This window comes from Centroberyx affinis, unplaced genomic scaffold, assembly GCF_046629955.1.
Source record: "Centroberyx affinis isolate AG114_WGS23_722 - 3 ecotype Tasmania unplaced genomic scaffold, CSIRO-AGI_Caff_v1 ptg005079l_1, whole genome shotgun sequence".
NCBI classification, from domain to species: Eukaryota; Metazoa; Chordata; class Actinopteri; order Beryciformes; family Berycidae; genus Centroberyx; species Centroberyx affinis.
Window position 1 is genome coordinate 13,019 of NW_027282512.1, and position 19,537 is coordinate 32,555.

The 19,537-nt window shown below is 40.3% G+C and overlaps 2 protein-coding genes and 1 long non-coding RNA gene across 3 annotated transcripts; 2 read left to right on the top strand and 1 right to left on the bottom strand.

The window, feature by feature from the left end:
- The first annotated feature begins 513 nt into the window (after window positions 1-513).
- On the top strand, window positions 514-2,362 carry LOC139666647 (androgen-dependent TFPI-regulating protein-like). Its single transcript, XM_071545940.1, has 6 exons — window positions 514-666; window positions 780-905; window positions 1,008-1,109; window positions 1,224-1,339; window positions 1,989-2,140; window positions 2,267-2,362. The coding sequence occupies exons 1-6, from the start codon at window positions 514-516 to the stop codon at window positions 2,302-2,304; spliced, it is 687 nt and encodes a 228-aa protein (XP_071402041.1). The 3' UTR covers window positions 2,305-2,362.
- An 84-nt stretch (window positions 2,363-2,446) lies between these two features.
- LOC139666648 (uncharacterized) lies at window positions 2,447-3,850 on the bottom strand. Its single transcript, XR_011696914.1, has 4 exons — window positions 3,735-3,850; window positions 3,534-3,587; window positions 3,156-3,209; window positions 2,447-3,078 (listed from the first exon to the last, which is right to left on the bottom strand). It is a non-coding gene; the product is annotated as an uncharacterized lncRNA (long non-coding RNA).
- A 2,429-nt stretch (window positions 3,851-6,279) lies between these two features.
- On the top strand, window positions 6,280-19,520 carry LOC139666651 (probable E3 ubiquitin-protein ligase HERC4). The gene is made up of 24 exons (XM_071545942.1): window positions 6,280-6,410; window positions 7,002-7,266; window positions 7,356-7,515; window positions 7,731-7,807; window positions 7,915-8,136; window positions 8,254-8,349; window positions 8,953-9,079; window positions 9,198-9,352; window positions 9,502-9,578; window positions 10,779-10,906; window positions 11,055-11,114; window positions 11,410-11,521; window positions 12,052-12,241; window positions 12,360-12,532; window positions 12,649-12,768; window positions 12,902-13,000; window positions 13,321-13,488; window positions 13,907-14,050; window positions 15,308-15,474; window positions 15,587-15,653; window positions 15,760-15,842; window positions 16,980-17,163; window positions 17,804-17,906; window positions 18,006-19,520. Exons 2-24 carry the CDS (start codon window positions 7,041-7,043, stop codon window positions 18,212-18,214), a joined length of 3,147 nt encoding a protein of 1,048 aa, XP_071402043.1. The 5' UTR covers window positions 6,280-6,410; window positions 7,002-7,040; the 3' UTR covers window positions 18,215-19,520.
- Window positions 19,521-19,537: the final 17 nt, after the last annotated feature.

Below are 19,537 nucleotides of genomic sequence, written 5' to 3' on the forward strand. Positions count from 1 at the left end.
ACACAGAACTTGAATCTGGGTCTCTCAAACCACAAGGCCACCTTCCACCCTCCATCCAATGACAATCATCCAGTTCAAGTGTCTGTCATCTCTGAGTCCAACTAAAGCCTGTGACCATATATTGTTTTATTGTCTTTGTCAAAGCAAAAACCATCTTTACTCTAGCGGGGCTTCTCTTGTATAAGATTACGAAAACGATCAAGCTCACCGTGAGTGAACTTGCCACCCAATCACATGCTTAAGTGGACTGGTTGTGAAAGAAGCAATCTTATGCTTCATGAAGAACAGTGGGCCTCTTGTCAGCAGTCCTATTTCCACTGCATGCAAACATCCCGATAAGCTCATGCTGAATCACACTAATCTTTTAATAAAGAGCTTTTCTTTGGCAAACCTTCGCTGCTATGGAGTGCCTCTCACATCACATGCTTTGAACTATACTTTTTGCCGGTGTTAAATTATTATAATTTTTTGTTCATTTGTTTAGGGTTTGACTTTTGCTAAACCTACTTTAGAATGACTACATACCTGAGGATAGTTTACCACATCACAGCTTTCAGCTGGTACGCTTTTGTTGTCAAGAGTCTCGCTGCCAAGGATGGAGAGGAGTTGCCACCAGGAATCTTTGTTTATGGAGGACCTTGGAAATACCTCACTTTCTTGAATTTGGTGAGTGCATTTTTGTTACCTCTGTTACTTTATATGGAAGTGTATAACCAGTATAGTGGCAGATATGAATGGAAGGACAATGGAAAACTAAAATGCTGCTTGTAATGTTTCAGCTATTGCAGATGGTATTCTTTGGACTGGCTGCAGTGAATGATTTTCAACCGGGGAAAAAGTCTGAAACTGTTCTGAACAGATGTAAAGACCTTCTCTTCTCTGTCTTTGCCTTCCCTGTGGGCATGGTGAGAAATAATGTTTGGAAAACCTTATCTCATTGTTTTTTTTTATCACTAAATTATCATTTTTACTTTACTTTAACTCAATTTTCTCTCCATTTTGTTTAGTTTGTTGTCCTGCTCTTCTGGATGATCTTTGCCTATGACAGGGAGTTAGTCTACCCAGCTACTATTGATGCCTTCTTTCCCCCTTGGATAAATCACTCTATGGTCTGTAAACTCTTGCATTTTCCTGACATTATCATTACTACCCACTGAATTTAGCTTTGATCTCCTTTCGTAAACCATTCCACATATTGAGTTGCTCTTTAAATGTGTTCTCAGCACTCATTTGTCCTGCCTATTTTACTTGGAGAAGTCCTGGTGCAGCCGCATGTCTATCCAAAGACTAAACACGGCCTTGCAGCATTAGGAGTTGTGGGCTTGGCTTACTTGGGTTGGTAAGTGACACAGTCAGCATGTATCTTTTTGTATTATGAGTTTAAGCTTACTCCAGTCAACCTTTTGAACTTAATTTATCATGTAGTTAACTCACTGAAAACTCACAGCGTTTTAAAACACTGAAATGCTAATTCCTATCATTTGTAACTATAATTACTGCACAACAGCAACAGCAACACGATCTAAGGTGTGTTAGTGTGGCTGATGAACACAATGGTTGATAGAAGAGTGTGAATTTGCCTGAGCTAGTCTTACTGCAGCTAGTCTAGACTGGCCCAGTACAGCAGTTACTGTAGTCTGTTCATTCTGCAAACAGCTTGAGGGGAAAAGCTGACTTTGTGAACCTTGAGTAGTTCTGGCCTGGATGCTGACAATTCACATATCCACATGTATGGAGTGGATGGGATTTTTAATAACGCTGAGGTTTTTGCTGTTGCAATGATGAGCATAAATGACGTCAATGGATGGGGCTTCTGTGTTCTGACTAATCTGTGAATGACTTGAGTCCAGATAATCAGCCTGGTATGACATAACAGCAAGTATTTCACAAGACACACACATTTTGTAAGATAAGAAAGTACAAGATGATCTGATAGATAATGTGATACTAAGTGTTGTTCTTTTCTTCCGCCCTAACTTGTTCTGCAGGGTTATATGGGTATACGTGTCAGTTGGGATTTGGGTGTATCCCCTCCTTGGGCTCCTCAGTAATGCTGGTCTGGTGGGCTTCTTCTTTTTCAATATGTCTGTGGTGACCCTACTGTATCTGCTGGGAGACAAGCTCAACAGCTGTGTGTGGGGTAAGGGACTTTAGCTAGCTTAACATTGTGGTCAAACAAATGAATACAAAGCTAACCCCCAGAATAATCTCTCTCTCTCTCTCTCTCTCTCTCTCTCTCTATCTATCTATCCCTCCTTCATTCTAGGTAAGGACAAGAACAAGAAGATGGCAAAAAGAAAGTGATTCTCAGCCTCTGTGAAATTTAATGTGCCAAATGCAAACAGTCAAATAATGGAAATCCCTCACCTTTCGTGAAGAAAACTGCCTGGAATCTGCCAAATGAACTGTAACACACATACCTCTAAAAAAAATATACCTCTATCTATTGACTTACTTTTCTTTATGAATGTTAGAGTGTAGTTACAATAATCAGGAGAAAATAGAAGCAGCTCAACAAAGGAGCATTTAACATTGCAAAACACTTGCATAATGGCATAAAAAGATCAAAGAAAGCCTAATAAAGCAAGTCCCACTGAAAGCAATGCAGGTTATCCTCCTCTTTATCTCTGTTTTATGCATTTCTTGATTTGATAAGAGGAAAATTATGGACATATTTGGACATTTGGACATTTAAAATGTTTTTGTAATGAACAGCCATAATTACACAGGCAGAAAAGTAAGCAGTCAGGATACACCGTCTGTTAGGCCAAAAAAATATAAAGTGCGTATTTCTCCACTGATCGTGGAGCGGCTTGGGGCTTGAGAGTCGCTGGACTTGCAGTAATCCAATTCACATTGCTGTACAGTATAGCTTGATTCGATGCAGTCACAATTCCATGAGTCCCTCCAGCGACAGCAGTGTTTTGTCCATTCATTGCTATAAGTCTTTCAAGGAGATCCTCCACGCAAGTCTCTGTAGCCCTTGAGGTGTTGGAGATAGTTGGGATCTGCATCCACCAGTCCAACTGAAAGGATTTTGGCCAATATATCCACATCCTCTTCACTCAAATCTCTCTGCTGAAGAAATGAATGGCAGTTACTGAAGGTCAACTATTAACCATAATCATAGAATTCAGTATTGCATCGCCTCTCACCTTTTTGTTGTTGGCAGAGGATTCAGGGGTTTGAGATTTTCGAGGTTTATTTCCCTGTCAGACATAAAGTCACCGGTTTAGAATATCATATGTCATGCATCATCATGCTGTTCACTCCAGTCTTAACTATCTATATCTATCTATAACTATCTATCTATAATAACTATCTATAGTATTCATGTTGAGTATTTACTGTATGTCTGCATTCTGATATGAATTACATTTTGTCAATCACTAATCTCAATGTGAATTATGGAGGTAGGAAAAGAAAATTGTGTTTTGGGGAAAACTGTGTTATGAGAAGACACATCATATCTATTTCAATAACACAAAAATTATTTTCTCATAGTAAGGGGAAACACTGTAAGGTTCACTCACCTCTTTGAGTCCATTTGAAAAGCACATTATGATGAAGAGAAGGCCAATGATGATCTGAATATGTTTAAAAGAAAAACACCAAAAGTCAGCATTAGTTCACAGGTCTCGTTAGATGAGAACTGATTATTAAACACTGTGATAAGTTGCCACTGACGCCTGCTCACAGCTGAAAGAAGTATGAATAAAGAAGCTTTTACTTACTCCCAGCAAGTACAACATGTGTGTCTCTCTTGGCTCTTTCCTTACTGTGAGCTGAACTGTGCCCTAGCGTGTGTTAAATGAAGTCTTGCTGCTCCGAGACAAAAGACTACAATGTGTAAGAGACTGGGGAGAAAGAAACACTTGTGAAGAACCAGCCATACAGGATCCACTGCATTTTCAAGAAGCACCTATTCTTGTTCCTCAAAGATGTAACCATGACACAAATGAATGTGCTATTACGTAAGTGGGCTGTTAAAATGGTAAAAGGTGCCACTCATGCATATTCAAAGCCTTTTCCAGTTTGGTTTGTATTTCATAACTGTTGCCTCAAAATAGCAATAAAGGAGAATCACATCATATGAAAGCTCTTTGATTCAATTACAAAATTAAATTGTCTGTGACAATATTGTGATTTTCTGGGGATACTGATACATTGTATGAGGGACTATAATGACAGCTCATTTTGGTGTAAAGGCTTCAACTTCAGTGGGTCCAATCCTCCAGGCTTAGTTTGTTAAAAAAAACCCCACTATAATATTCATATAGGGACTTGTAGTGTGCCTGCGGTATTCTGTTAGTAATGACCTTATCATACTTTATGGCATTTTTAGCTCCTAAGGTGTCACTATAATATTCCAATAAGGATAGTCCCTATAAACATTTACTGTAGGACTACTGTGATTCTTTTTTGTGGGTTAGTTTGTTTCTTATCACCCCACCAGAGGGAGCCAAATATGTTTTACTGTTGTCTTATAGTATCACTATAATATTCCTATAGGGTTAAGTTAGTTAGTTAGTAAATAAGAAGTTAGTAAGTTAGTTATGTCAATCTACATTTACTGTAGTGTGACTCAGAAGTGGGTTACTGCACCATTTTCTTTTTGTATTCGTTTGTGTCAAGCTTTGTTTGTAACCCCTGACGTTGTATGTTTGTTACTTTTTGTTAGTGTACTGTTACTGCATTTATGCCTTTGGGGATTTCTGCCTCCCTCACTGTTGACGTAAACGCGTGCACGAATACACTACTGTCATTCACAGTGAGCAGAATTTTCAAAGAAGTGGACGGTAAATCGCAGGACTCCACTCAGGCCTTCTCTCGAGCCTTCATCACGGTGCCTGCCGGGAATTCTGGTTTGCGCATAGTGAACGACCAACTTTCCATCCGGATGGCCACAACAGAGGAGATTCGCCAAGCCTTTGTGGCTGGAAGATGGGGAAGATGGAAGATGGGGAAGATGGGGGCGGGCCATCTTCCAGCCCGGTGCCCAGCCTCAGCAGCAGGAGATGCTCTCAGCCTTCTCCCTGAATTCCGGCATGAAGACGCAGTGGTCACTAAAGTGTCTACAGGACAATGAGTGGGATTTCAACAGAGCTGCACAAATGTTCACCCAGTTGAAGACGGAAGGCAAGATCCCCGACGTTGCATTCACAAAATGAATAAATAAATGATACCTTCTGTGAAATACAAATCATTTCAGTGAACTTTTTCTTTCTTTGCCTTATTTTATTAAACCGCACTATTATTATTTTTTAAAAGACCAAAAAAAACCAAAGCATGAAGCAATGTCGTTGCCGTTATAGTAAGCTTATAGTTTATAGTTATAGTTATAGTAAGTAGAGAAAGAAATCTACTTCAATTTTCTCAGACAACTTTAAATTTTCCTTTTATGTCGTAGCCTACTGATATACACATGCAGAGTGTTTGTGTGTGTGTGTGTGTGTGTGTGTGTGTGTGTGTGTGTCTGTGTGTGCGCGCGTGAGAAAGGGGGCATGTACAGTAGCCTATAGGGCTAGTTTGAAAGATAGTGTATGTAGGCTATACAAGTGTAATTACTGCATGTGTTGCTTATCTAATGAAATAAACCTTCGTTTGTCCCATATAATAAACAACTTCTGAATTATTCAACTGGTTGAGAATAATACGTTTGCCAGCATTCAGTGGGGCGCATGCATCCTACATACTTCATCCTTCATAGCCTCAGCCAGGTCTCACCCATAACGGGCTTTCCCAGCCCCATCTAGAACATTTCGGATGCTTCGCGACTTTTCTTCGCCTACATCAAGTAAATAGTATTTACAAGCAACATCATTTCCGGCTTCGTGATTTTGCCTTCAAAATAAAAGTCGTTGAAAGTGACTGGAATGGAATTACAATTATATTGTTATTGTGGTATTCAGATCGTTCTTTGGCATGTAGTTTCAGAACCATGAAACTAGAAATCATGGTTTCATTCTCTAGTAGTCACTACACATACCATTAGCCTCCCTAAATAAACTTAAATCACTGACAACAACAACATCAACAACAACACATTATGTTTAATGAGGATGGTGGCGTTACCAAACATTTGAATAAGGTCACAGTTGCCTCATGTTATTTAATTTACCACGGTTTTGGACATTAGGCTAATGTTATGTTTCTTTTACCTTTTGGCGCTTCCTATTTTCTGATTGTAAAATGTATCTCTTTCTTCATTGGGACCTTTATTTTTAAAATGAAAAACAAGTTCAAACCGGACGTCTAGACGCGGTGGCATGTGTTGCTAACTGTCGGACTAGCTAGCGAGCCAAACAGTATCAGTCCTCGTGTGTGTGTGGCAAGATTTGCTATTTGGCTTTAGCCTGCTAATGTTAACTAGCTGTTTTTGGTCTTTGGTGTAATTGCCTTCGCAACAGGTAAGAGAATAACACATTTGGAGGCATACACTCTTTACTCTTAGTCAGCGTGCTAAGATAACTTAACGTTAGATAAACCAGTGTTGAATAAATAGCTAACGTTACGTTATGTCACTGTAGCGTCCATGTAGTGAACGTTCAATTGTTGTCTTGAATGATTTAACGTAAATGCTTACTATATACTTTCACTTTCCATACGTTAACATTAAGCAAGGTAACTTGGTTAAATTGCATCAGACAGTAAACCGTTATGCCTCTAGCAGTAGTAAAGGCACGTCATGAAGCACGTTAGCCACCGTTAATCCAACGGTATCTTAATTGGCTAATCTGTTTACATTATGTCTGACCAACTAACGTTACGAGTTCAGTATACAGCGGTAGCTAGCAATAGATATAGCGTGAATACTGTAGCGACAATAACTTAACCATACTCATCTATTTCATGTAATGTCGTTAGTTGACTAGCTTGCTAGCTGATAGCAGCTGAAGTGTGTCATGCAACCCAAACTCTGAGCTATTGAGATTGGACCATCAGCTCTGTATCGTCACATTAGCTAGCATGAGGTGTCTTTTTTCTTTTCACTGAAACAGAGATCCTGTTGGCGTGGACAGCCAAGGGGGAGATCTGCAATGCTGTGTTGGGGCAATGCTTCCTTCGGACAACTAGGTTTGGGTGGGATTGATGAGGAGATAGTGGTTGAGCCACGGAGATGTGATTTTTTTCATGGGAAGCAAGTGTGTGATGTGGGGTGTGGTCGAAGGCACACAACTTTCCTGATTGAAGATGGGACAGTATACACCTGTGGCTGCAATGACCTAGGGCAGTTGGGACACGATAAGTCCCGAAAGAAACCAGGTTGGTCAATGTTTAAAATCTCTCATGACAGTCCTTGGTAAAAGCATTCAATCAGGTTAACATTTGGCTTTGTTTTTGTCCACTATTAGAACAGGTAGTGGCCCTGGATGCACAGATCATAGTGGCGGTGTCATGTGGAGAAGCCCATACACTAGCACTGAATGACAAAGGTCAAGTTTTCTCATGGGGTCTGGGCTCTGATGGGCAGTTGGGCCTTAATAACTTTGAAGAATGTGTCCGTGTGCCTAGGTAAATTCAACAACTAATGTCTCACATTTACTGATTTGCATGAAACATGTTTGGTTTGTACTGTGTAGCAGTGTGGATCATTTGCTCATTTTAACCTATCACACACTTTTAAAGATATGACTTTGACATGGTGTCTTACTTATCTTCAATCTGAAAGAATGCTATGAGAGAAAATAATTGACTCATTGACTTTTTTACCCCTGTTAAAACTTCAGAAACATCAAGAGTTTGTCAGATGTACAAATTGCTCAGGTAGCCTGTGGATATTGGCACTCCCATGCTCTTTCCAGAGGTGAGGGTGGAATTGTACATAGCCTAACCTGCATAATGCACATTTATTAAGTCAGCTTATTTTCCTGATGTTTTGCCAGCTAACATCATACCCGTTTCTTTGTTTAGGGGGCCAAGTCTTCTCTTGGGGTCAGAATCGATATGGACAACTGGGGCTGGGAATAGACGGACAAGGCATTTCCACACCGCAGATCATTCAGTCTTTGCAGGGCATTCCTTTTACCCAGATAACAGCAGGTGGCGCTCACAGCTTCGCCCTCACACTCTCAGGAGCGGTGTTTGGTTGGGGGCGCAACAAGTTCGGCCAGCTGGGTCTCAATGACAACAATGGTGAGCCCATCAAAAACACAGTGTGTTGTTGTTGTGTGTTGGTCAAAATCCTACACTACCATGATAATGAACACATTAGCCTTAAGAGCAAACTAATTTTCAGAAGGTATTTTTCAGATCGACATTTCCCAACCCTGCTGAAGTCCCTAAGGTCACAGAGAGTTATTTACATCTGCTGTGGAGAAGATCACACAGCAGCACTGACCAAGTTAAGCTATACACTCCCTTTGGCTTTATCTAATAGAGCCGTAGTGCCCTGTGTACAAGACCTTGGTTTGAATCTGTGGTGACCTTGGTTTGAATCACAGTGGTGTGCAGCTGGTTGGGAAGTTAATTACCGGCACCAGACAAACACTGGTAAAAATTTGGCTGCGGTGGATAATCTACCAGCCTCTTTGGCAGGTAACCAGCTATCATCTTTTTGCTATTGTAAATAATATTTGGCTGGTTAAATGGTGAAAACAGCTGGTGAATGTTGGAGTCAGTGTGGACAAAAAAGTGAATTTCCTGTGCTGGTACCCAGTGTGGAGTGGGTTTCTTTGTCACCAGTGGGCTGGGGTTATAGAACAGTATCCCTGCCTTAAGTCTTTCAAGCTAAGCTATATCCCATGGCCAGGGGATTATATTTTTTAGCCAACTGTTAGATATTTAGGTTTTCTGTGTGGAATACCTGGATTCAAATTAAGCCTTTTACACTAACATGGTTACAACCTATATGCTTTCTGTGTAGAATGGTGTTTGCTAACATTTGGCCTTGCAGTGAGATGTCCATGAAAAGGTTAGAATAACTGGTGGTGGTGTTGATTTTGCAGGAAGGAGGTGTGTTTACATTTGGAGCGGGAGGATATGGCCAACTTGGACACAACTCGTCAAACCATGAGATCAACCCCAGGAAAGTGTTTGAGCTCATGGGAAATGTAGTCACACAGATTGCATGTGGAAGGTACAATACATAACATGTATTGTGGCATATGCACATGATATCTCAAATGTAGCATACATGCTATAATTTTGTGGTGAACAACAACTTCAAATTTCTCAAACCACTGTGCCCTCATAAGGCAGCACACTCTGGCTTTCATCCCCTCCTCTGGAAAGATGGACTCATTTGGGCTCGGAGGAAATGGGCAGCTTGGTACACGCTCCACTTGCAATAGGAAAAGCCCCGCTCCTGTCAAAGGCCCCTGGGTAACCTCTAATGGTCCGACAGAAACAGGTGAGGAATGTGCATTATGCCAAATAGACAGAGAATTAAGATTGCAATTGCATGTTTGCATTTGTACCTGTATTTAGCTTACCTTGAAGGAAAGGTGAGGAATCAAGGAAAGTAAATGAATATTGTGATTGTTATTTCTTGTATTGCAGACACAGAGCAGAGCTGTTGTGTCAGGAGGATCTATGCTGGAGGAGACCAGAGCTTTGCTCACTATTACACTCCCAATGTAAGTTGTCATGGTAAAATGACTTCTTTCCTTTTATGTACAGTATATTTGCCTTGTATTACTCTTTCCATTTGATTACATTTTGAGTTAATGCAGTTGAATTAGAGTTGCTGGAAGATGATCAGTAATTACAAAAATCTTATTTCTTTTCATACTGTCAAATGATGGCAGTCTGGACTGTCTGTTAAACAATGAAGGAATTGTCAAATTAACATGGGTGAAGATCACTCATGAAAAATATTTTTGCATGGCTCAAGAATAATCTTACTTTCACCGCTTCACTTTTTATTTGATCATAAACATTTTTCGAGCTACTTTTTTTTTTTGCAATCAAATTTTAGTTTATTTTTCCAAATTTCAAACAAAAAACAAATAATTGGCAGCAGCTTCTCATTTAGCATATCATGATATGTGTTAATATGCATTCCATTGACAAAGAAAAGGCCTAGAAAAAGGCAATATCCATAGGATATAATGGCTTATGGTAATAGTATATTATACTGTATATGTATAGGCATTACAACTCTGACCCCCTTTACACCTTGCATTAAAATGCGTTTTGGGTGATCGGAGTGCAATCGGATAGTGCTTGACCACATAAAAGTACAGGTGTAAATGCACCCAAGATGCATTGAGGACGGATTGTGATCCGATCGGCCAAACCACCTCCGGAGGTGGTCAGGGACGCATTGTGACCACATTGAACACAAGTGTAAATGCAGTTGCGTTTTCAATCCACATACAACAACTATGTGGGCGGAAATACGTAATCGTGCGCGACTTTCGTCTTCGGCATTCCAGTTGTTGAAAACGGCTTCTTCCCCCGCTTCCAAAAGCAAGCATAAGTCCATACAATAGCGCGTCTTCACGGATGGGTATCATCTTTTTTTTTTTTTTTTTTTTTTTTTGGACCCGCGCAAACGAGAGGAGGATGTGATGTTCGGTTGTTTGAGCTGGACAGAGCGATCGGATCTCAATGTGGACACTGGATTAATACCAGGTGTAAATGTAATCAGGTTAAATCATATCTAGATACAATCTGGATACGAGACACATTTTAATGCAAGGTGTAAAGGGGGCCTCTGATTAAAAAAATATAAGTTAAGTAGACAGGTATTGTAAGATTGTTGGCATTAACTATGATCATGTACACAGTCATGATAGCACAGTAAAAAAATGTAAATTACTTTTTGTTTGTAGGATCCCTTCCGGATCCTGAATGACGTGAGGATACAGGACCCCCATAGAAAAATTTGCACCTTGTCTGCCGATCTCATACATAAATGGCTGAACCACTCACATGGAAGACTCCCACCAGAAATCTCCAAGTAAAGTCCTCCTCTTGTAAAACCCTTGGCTGCCCACATGTTATCCATCTTATCAGTAGTATTGCCAGATTTGTGTAAATCATGTTTATGAATATTTGGTTCTGAAAAGTAGCCACACTAATTACTTGTCTTTTTACAATTCCCTTAGTGAGATTGACCTGGTGTTCTCCTCCACAAGCTGCCTCAATGGGTCTTTTCTGGCTTTGAGGTAATCACATTTTAGGGGAAGCTGGTTTTCATCCATGTCAGATGTTTAATATGCTTGAAATCTTGAATTTTCATCTTGTGATATAATGCAGTGCATTTCAGAGTATTGTAGAGTATTGTATTTCAGAGTAATGTTATGATACATTGTGCTTTATTCTTTATTAAAATGACAGATGTTTTTTGCGATAGTTGGACCTAGATTTTTGTTTGGCTTTGGATTTGACTTGGCGATTTGACTTTTAGAAATTTAGCCTTTATTGTCTCGAAATAATAACGGTCTTATCTGTTTTCCAAAGCCATCCAGATCACTACAACACCAGCAGTAAATGTTCAGGGGTGGACATGAACATGGCTCGCCTCCTGTTTCACAGAATGGTTCAGCAAGATTACCCTGAAATAGCCCAGCAGGTCAGCACTCACAAAAGAAATCCTATTTTGGATGTGCCATAGCCATGTATTACTTTTCTGTCATGTTTTTTTAATAGTTCAGTGTAAGAATTAATCATTTTGCCTATGGTATTTACTGTAAATGTGTATTTAAAGGTACAATCCGCTCGTGTGCAGCCTCTTGTGGCTGTGCATGAGGATTTTCAAAAATATATGCCCCAGAATTTCTTAATCGTAGATGGAGGATCAGTAGATGTAGAGTCTGACCGTCCGAGTTACACATCATTACTACTAACATTTTCTTTGTAGATGGTCGGTTGACAACTTTAACTTATCAGTCTCCAATCCAGTTCCAAGCTCTGCCACCATAGGCGTCCTGCCCCCACCCTTATTATATGCTCACCTGGAGGCGTCGCTGTTGCACTTCATCCCACCACCCTCTCCAACACTATGCTTACAAAACAAGCACAGAGCGGGGCGATGCATCAATCGCTGATTGTATCTTTAATTATAGCAGACCTATATTTATTCCCTCTCCTCTCTCCCATCAGATTGCTGCCAGTCTGGAGAAGAACCTAATTCCCAGACTAAACAACTCTCCTCCAGACATCGAAGCCCTGAGACTCTACCTCACTCTTCCAGAATGTCCACTCTTCAGTGACCCAAACACATATGTGACCCTCGCCATCCCATTTGCGAAAGCACTCATCAGCCTTAAAGAGGCACCACTGAAGGTGCTAGGTAGGATAAAGTACTTTTTTCATGCATCTTGCTCCAGGGACAGGTTTATTGCTCTGTCATTGTGTTTTTTGCAATAGATTTGTTTCCCAAGATACCTTTATTTTCATATTTGCTTCAGGAAACTGGTGGCCAACATTTGAGCCCCCAATCTTCCAGCGGCTGGTGGAGTTGTACAAGGAGGTGGTGGTGTATCTGCTCCGAATGCACAAGGTGGGCATTCCTCAAACAGAGCAGAGAATTTTCACCTGCTTCCTGGACACGTCGCTCCGCCTCTTGGAGATCCTGCATACGGTGAGTGCTGAGAAAATCCATGGGTTTGTCTTACCTTGCATGTCAGGCTCATACACTTAAGTTAACCTTCAGTTCTCATTCCAGTATGTTGATAGTGTGTGTTCTTAATGCCTCAGGTGAGTGAGCGAGCAGGACACATCATACAGTACGATAAATTCTACATTCACGAGTTGGATGACCTGATAGACATCAGAAATGACTACATCACATGGATCCAGCAGCAGATGTACCCTTTGGTGAGTCCACTGGTACATTACAAATGCAGTCACCTTAACAGCTGATGTCAGTTCCACGATTCACTACATTACATTTGTCAAAGGTAAATTATGCGTCATTATGGATAATTTGTTTATGCTTCTGTGTCCTCAGGGTCACGATGGTGCAGTCACTCTGTGCAGGTATCCCTTTGTATTTGATGCCCAAGCAAAGACCACACTGCTTCAAACTGATGCTGTCATACAAATGCAGGTAACATACAGTCTACCACTTGCTGAATGCTTCTATCCAAAGTGTCTTACACTACCAGCCGTGGATACATTTTTAGCTAAAGTAGCCCCAGTGGTAATCAAACCTCTAACCCTGATAGTGTCCATCAGTGCCATGCTCTACTTCATTAAGCTATTAAGAACCACACAGAGATTAATAACTGCTCTTTTCAAATGGCTTCACTCTACCAACTGAAGGAATTGAATCCAATGCAGTCATATAATTTGGGGCCATAACTGCTGTATTATTGTATTTGTGAAAATATATAGCTAATCTCTTATCATTCACTCATGTATTGCTAGATGGCAGTGGACCAGGCACAGAGGCAAAACTTCAGCTCCATGTTCCTGCCAGTGGTGGAGTCGGTTAACCCCTGTCTCATTCTCATCGTCCGGAGGGAAAACATTGTTGGAGACACCATGGAAGTCCTCAGAAAGTCCAAGAATGTGGACTACAAGAAACCACTCAAGGTCCATTAATGCGTTGTTTCAGAATTTTTTTTCCCCCACTGAACATCCTGACAAAAGTTGAAAAACAATAATACAGTATGTAATCTTCAAGATTCCATGAAAAGGATCATAAAACTGACCACCAGTAATGACTTAGAGCAATAAAGGATCACTAAATAGACAGCTTGTTTCATTTAAGAGCTCATGTGACCAACTCATAAATGCATAATCCATTATCCATCATGGATGGATTCCTCAAATATTATTGCAGTTAGTAATATTAGTAATAGTGTTGCAGTTACTAAAATATGTTTACGACTGTTGAGAGAAAACTTGGATAAGAATTCATTGTGCGCTATCCCTTGATCCTATGCTATCATTTGGATTAAGTCAAAAGATCCTGTCATGGTGCTAATGTTTGTGATAAAACTCATGGCAGGTGATCTTTGTCGGAGAGGAGGCAGTCGATGCAGGCGGTGTGAGAAAGGAATTCTTCCTTTTGATCATGAGAGAACTGCTGGATCCCAAATATGGGATGTTTCGTTACTACGAGGAGTCCAGGCTCATCTGGTTTTCGAATAAGGTACGTACAATTCACCTTCTTCCCCTCACACTGCTAAAAATATTTAATACTGGCTATGTTTATGTGGATTCTAATACGGCGTTAATATTGAGGATACTCAAGTATTCAGTTTATGAGCTGGATTACTGTGAACACTGTCCACAGCAACCCGGATAAGGTCTTGTCCTGGCTATGAGAAACCTTGGTATGGGATATTCTTATTTTCTGGGATATTATCCAGGATATTGACGGAGGCTAACGTGTTATCCCGTTTACCATTTGTTTGTTGTAGTCTGTGCAAACTCAGCGTAATTGCAACTAGCAGGTTTTAATACTTGCATATGAACAGCCTCTCTTGAACAATACCTTAAAGGTATTGAAATAGTTCACCCAGAAATGAAAATTTGGACATTATCTATTCACCCTCATGTTAGTTGAAACACTGGTGAAGTTTGTATGTCCACATAAAACACAGTGAGTTTGCTAGTGCTACTCTGTATTAGCTGTCTCCAAACGAACTTAAATGACTGAGAACTGGTTCTTTAGATTTCTAAAAATGGCAATAAAAAATTACATAAAATTACTCCAAACAGCATAATCAGTCCTGAAAGCCAAACAATTGCACAGTGGTTCCAAAAGTCCAATATTTACCTCATCTCTCAAGATTTTCCACATTAGCTGGGCACCACGGCAATCATCACTACAGTAGTAAGCAGATGTTGCCTTCAAATGCTGTCGGAAATATTGAACAACCCAATAAAGGTGTAAACCCTATTTTAGGTGTCACACATATACAACAACTAGCCAATACACTTAAAATGATGGGATTATTCTCTTCTTCATTCTGCTATGCAGCACAAAGTAGCTCTGCACCACTTGGTTTCTAAAATAGTCACCAAAAAAAGCTACTTTTGTTTCAGGGTCCAATTTGTTATGTTTGACTAAAAAGTACTTGAATACACAACTATAACACCCGGAAGCAGAAGCTTACGAGGAGCACATGAAGGCAGCAAGATTCTTCCACCAGATTGCTGTAGGGCAACCAGAGCTCTGTGAGTACGGAAAAGGTAAATATTGGACTTTTGGGCCCACAGAGCAATTGTTTCGATTCAGAACACTTGGATTATGCTGTTTTGAGTAATTTCATGGTCGAAACCGGTGTTTCGACTGACATGAGGATGAGTAGAGAGTTTTTGGGTGAACGATTCCTTTAACTGGGACATGAGCCAGTATCCAGAATACTTCTATGAAACCTCTGACAATGAATGTTCCTTCCAGACCTTTGAGGACGTTGACTTGTTCCACCTCATCGGGGTTATCTGTGGTCTGGCCATCTACAATCTCACCATAGTAGAGCTCCACTTCCCAGTGGCCCTTTACAAGAAGCTTCTGAAGAGGAACCCAACTCTAGATGACCTGAAAGAGCTAATGCCAGATGTGGGAAGGTCAGATCAAGGAACAGTCACCTGAAGTTTTCCATTAGCATGTTAATGAACCTAATTTACCTTGGGATCGTGTGAGATCATGTGGGCATAATTCGGTCTCCCCTAAAACTAGGAGTCTGCAGCAGTTGCTGGACTACACAGAAGATGACCTCGAGGACACGTTCTGCTTGAACTTCACAGTAGGTTGATTGTTAGTCTCAAACTCAAATACATGCAGTTCTGTGTTCATGCATAGAATATACAGTTGTGATATACTAAATATCTTGTCAATGTAATTTTTTTCAGGTCACAGAGGAAAACTTCGGTGCCACAGAGGTCTTGGAACTTATACCTAATGGTGAGGATATCAGTGTTAATAAATCCAACAGGTAACTTTTCAAACTCTTCTCAACTATCTCTTGTTAACAAATGTAAACAAAATGGCAAGAGACATGGTAGAGAACATTGTCTAGGTTAGTTGAACTAGACTGTAGAGAAGATCTCAAAAAAGTGAGATTTATAGTTGCCAGGCAGCTGGTTGTTCTGAGGAATACGAAGCCATTTGCTGGCATTCATTATTGTACAGTCTAAAAAACAACTTCCACAGACTTGAAAATTGCCCGAGGTAGATAATCCATCACAGTAAACATGAAACCTTAATAAGTTTCTCTGTTTTATTGTAACTGCATTGTTCCCAAGTTGAGTGTTTTCATATCAGTGTGTGCATTCAGAGACTTCTCATTGGACCAGAGAGTATTTCTGGTATTTCATTTGTATTGGATGAGCAAGGCTGGAGGGCGGGCCTGTCACAGTGTAAAGTAGGATGTAGACAAAACTGGCAACTGCAGACATCCTTTGTGATTACATTACACTTTGCATACTGTCAATCACCTGGAAGACACCCACAGGAAGAAATTAATTAAAATTACTTTTGTGAACATGGATTCAGCATAGTCCTCATTAATAAAATTTACATCTGAAACTGCAGGCTGCCAAAGGGCTGCTAAGTGTCTCCTACAAGCTCTATTTGATCCTGCAGCACAGGGCCCACTGAGTGTTAGAGATGCTGGCACTGTAGCCATGGACCATGAGGTGCCCTTTCCCTGACTTTGTGCTGCCAGCTGGAAGCCAGGACACAAGTCTAGGGTGTTGTGGATGAACCTGTCCTGGCACCCTCAGGCTCTCCACCTGCTTCCCTTCTATTGCTCTTTCCCTGGTAGAGATATGGATGAAGGCGTATATAGTGAGAGTATGGAGGTCTGTTCTCCTTAGTTGGACAAGACTGCACTTGGGGATTTCATGAGGAATTGTCTGGCTCTTCTAATGTTGCTCCATTTAAGTCAGTAATTCCCAGCCTTTTCCCAGGGTCCCTTTTAACCTCAGAAACTGTACTGCAGTATCAATATAGCATCCTGCATAATTCCTAATTTTAGAAATCTGGTCATATTTCTGTCTTCACACAGAATTTGACATGCAACAAGTTTTAAAAAAATAACTTTAAAGTTTGCTCCCTTTTCTTTCCCCAGGCAGGAGTTTGTCAGTGCATATGTCGACTACACTTTCAACAGATCAGTAGCCCCACTTTTTGAGTCCTTCTTTGCGGGGTTTCACAAAGTGTGTGGTGGAAAGGTTCTGGAGCTGTTCCAGCCAAATGAACTGCAAGCCATGGTCATTGGCAACACCAACTATGACTGGAAAGAGCTTGAAAAGGTTAAGTTTTGTAACTGTTCCCTCTCCAAACTGTTTTTGTACTTTGTAATGTAATGATCATCTGCAGAAACATTTTTGTGGTATATAGTGCAAAGCCCTGTTTGTATGAGACTAGTATTAGGATCCTGGTCAAATTAAGATTAAAGATTCCCAAATCTGCTTCCTCAGTTGGTGTTTTTTAGGTGTTGTGAAACTGAACTTGACATGCCCTCAGATACATTTATGATAGGTCCTTGATGTGGAACTCTAAAACTAAACATTGTGATGTGTACATAATATGGCAATATGATTAATGGGCATATCAGAATAATTCATAAAACAGTTCTAAACTCGAGTCCCTATTAAGGGACAAGTGAAGCCAAAATTCACAAGGGAGTGGATTTGCACACCATTATTAAGGGAACCTGTCTTTACTAAAAAATAAAAAAAAAACAGTACACTTTGAGTGAAATTTTAAGATTGCAAATTAGTGACCTGGCAGACTCGCACCAGATAAAGATCACAGCATGAAAATCATATTACTAGGTGTCCCCAGTTAATAGTAGCTCCATACAAATAGGGCTCAGTTCAGTATCTTGAGTATTTGTATCTTATTCTCAGTGTATGATGGTACAAATAATTTTTCGTCTTTACTTTTCAGAGTACTGAATACAAAGGGGAATACTGGGCAGATCATCCCACCATCAGGTTCTTTTGGGAGGTGTTCCACAGTCTTCCTTTAGAGAAGAAGAAACAGTTTCTCTGTAAGTGCTGCCCTCTATGTAAGCCTGTTTTTACACAGTCATAGAAGCTGTTGTCATGTGTTTGTACATCTGTAATAGTGAAACGACGTGTTCCTTCAGTGTTCCTCACAGGAAGTGACCGCATACCCATCTTGGGGATGAAAAGCCTGAAACTGGTGATCCAGCCCACCGGTGGAGGGGAGCACTACTTACCTGTCGCACACACCTGCTTCAATCTGCTGGACCTGCCCAAGTACACGAATCTAGAGACCCTCCGTGACAAGCTCCTGCAGGCCATAGATCACAATCAAGGCTTCAATCTTGCCTGATAAAAATGCCTAAACTCCATACTCTAGACTGTTGATGGTAACCACATGCCCAAATGTTTTGCCTCACAGACTGCTGTCTGCTCTGAATCCTGCTCTTAGACTTGAACACTGTCATTGGTGTGGAAAATGAACAGTGCAGGGGGGCAAATGACACTACAAAAGGCTTAAGGGTTGGATGTCTGGACTTTCAAGCTAATCTTGACTTTAATATTTCAGCAATTTTTTTCATGCCACCACAGTATTTGATGCTCGACTGATTTCAAGTTGAATCCACATTATTTGATATATCTATTGTAGATATGCTTTTATTCATGTTTGGATATGATTAGTGTAATGAAGCCAAAGTACTGGTATATACTTTGACTCTTTGAGCTCAGATAGTGCAAACTAACACTCTTCATGTTTGACATGAATCCTATTGTGACAATTGTTGAGCACAGTAGGAAGACGTGTGCTTTAGAAGTTGAGTGGATTTTCTTGGCTGTAAGCCTTAAACAAGCCACAAATAAAAACAAATTACAGCCATTGAAATGTGAGTTATTTTGGGAGTTTAACAGTCCAATAGATAAATAATGAATTCATTATATCCATTAATTCAGAATAGTATCACTGGTTGATTATACTTAATCTTTTACTGCAGCATCTAACCCTCTCACCATTATGGACTAAAAATCATTGCAATATGAATGATTGAACACTATTATATTCAGATACAGTAAGGTACAATTATTTTTCATTATATATGCAGCCTGCTGAAAATTATCCATTGCTCTACTGTTACGGAAGTGAGGTGTACCTCTCAAAAGTACCTACAGGCAAAGATTGATTTAAAAACAAACAAAAAAGACATTTGTTCTGATGGACCAGTTGCACAATTACAAATTGATGTCATTCAATCCTACAGGACCATCCCACAGCACAAATTCCCCCAGCATTTCCAAAGCTGCAAGAGCAGATGAGGTTGTTATGAAGCTCAGCACTGCACAGCAGGTAATGGTGTCAAAACGGGGGTTACCTTAATGCACTTGGTCCACTATTGGTGTTACTTCATGAATAGCTGACCACACATCTGGAAAGACTGTCAGGTTACATCTTCGTGTTGAACTTTTCATAAACCATCTCAGGACAGTCTGGACTTTTAAAAATATACTGTTTTTAATAATACAGCTGTAGTCTAGCATAGTGTAGAGCCAATATAGTGCCACAATTTGGCCAAGACCAAGTTTTCTCAGCAGACTCTTCAAGTGATGTTGATTACTCTCCAGCTCATTAAGTCACAATTTTACTCTGGTATGACAATGTAATGGTCACTGAAATTACAGC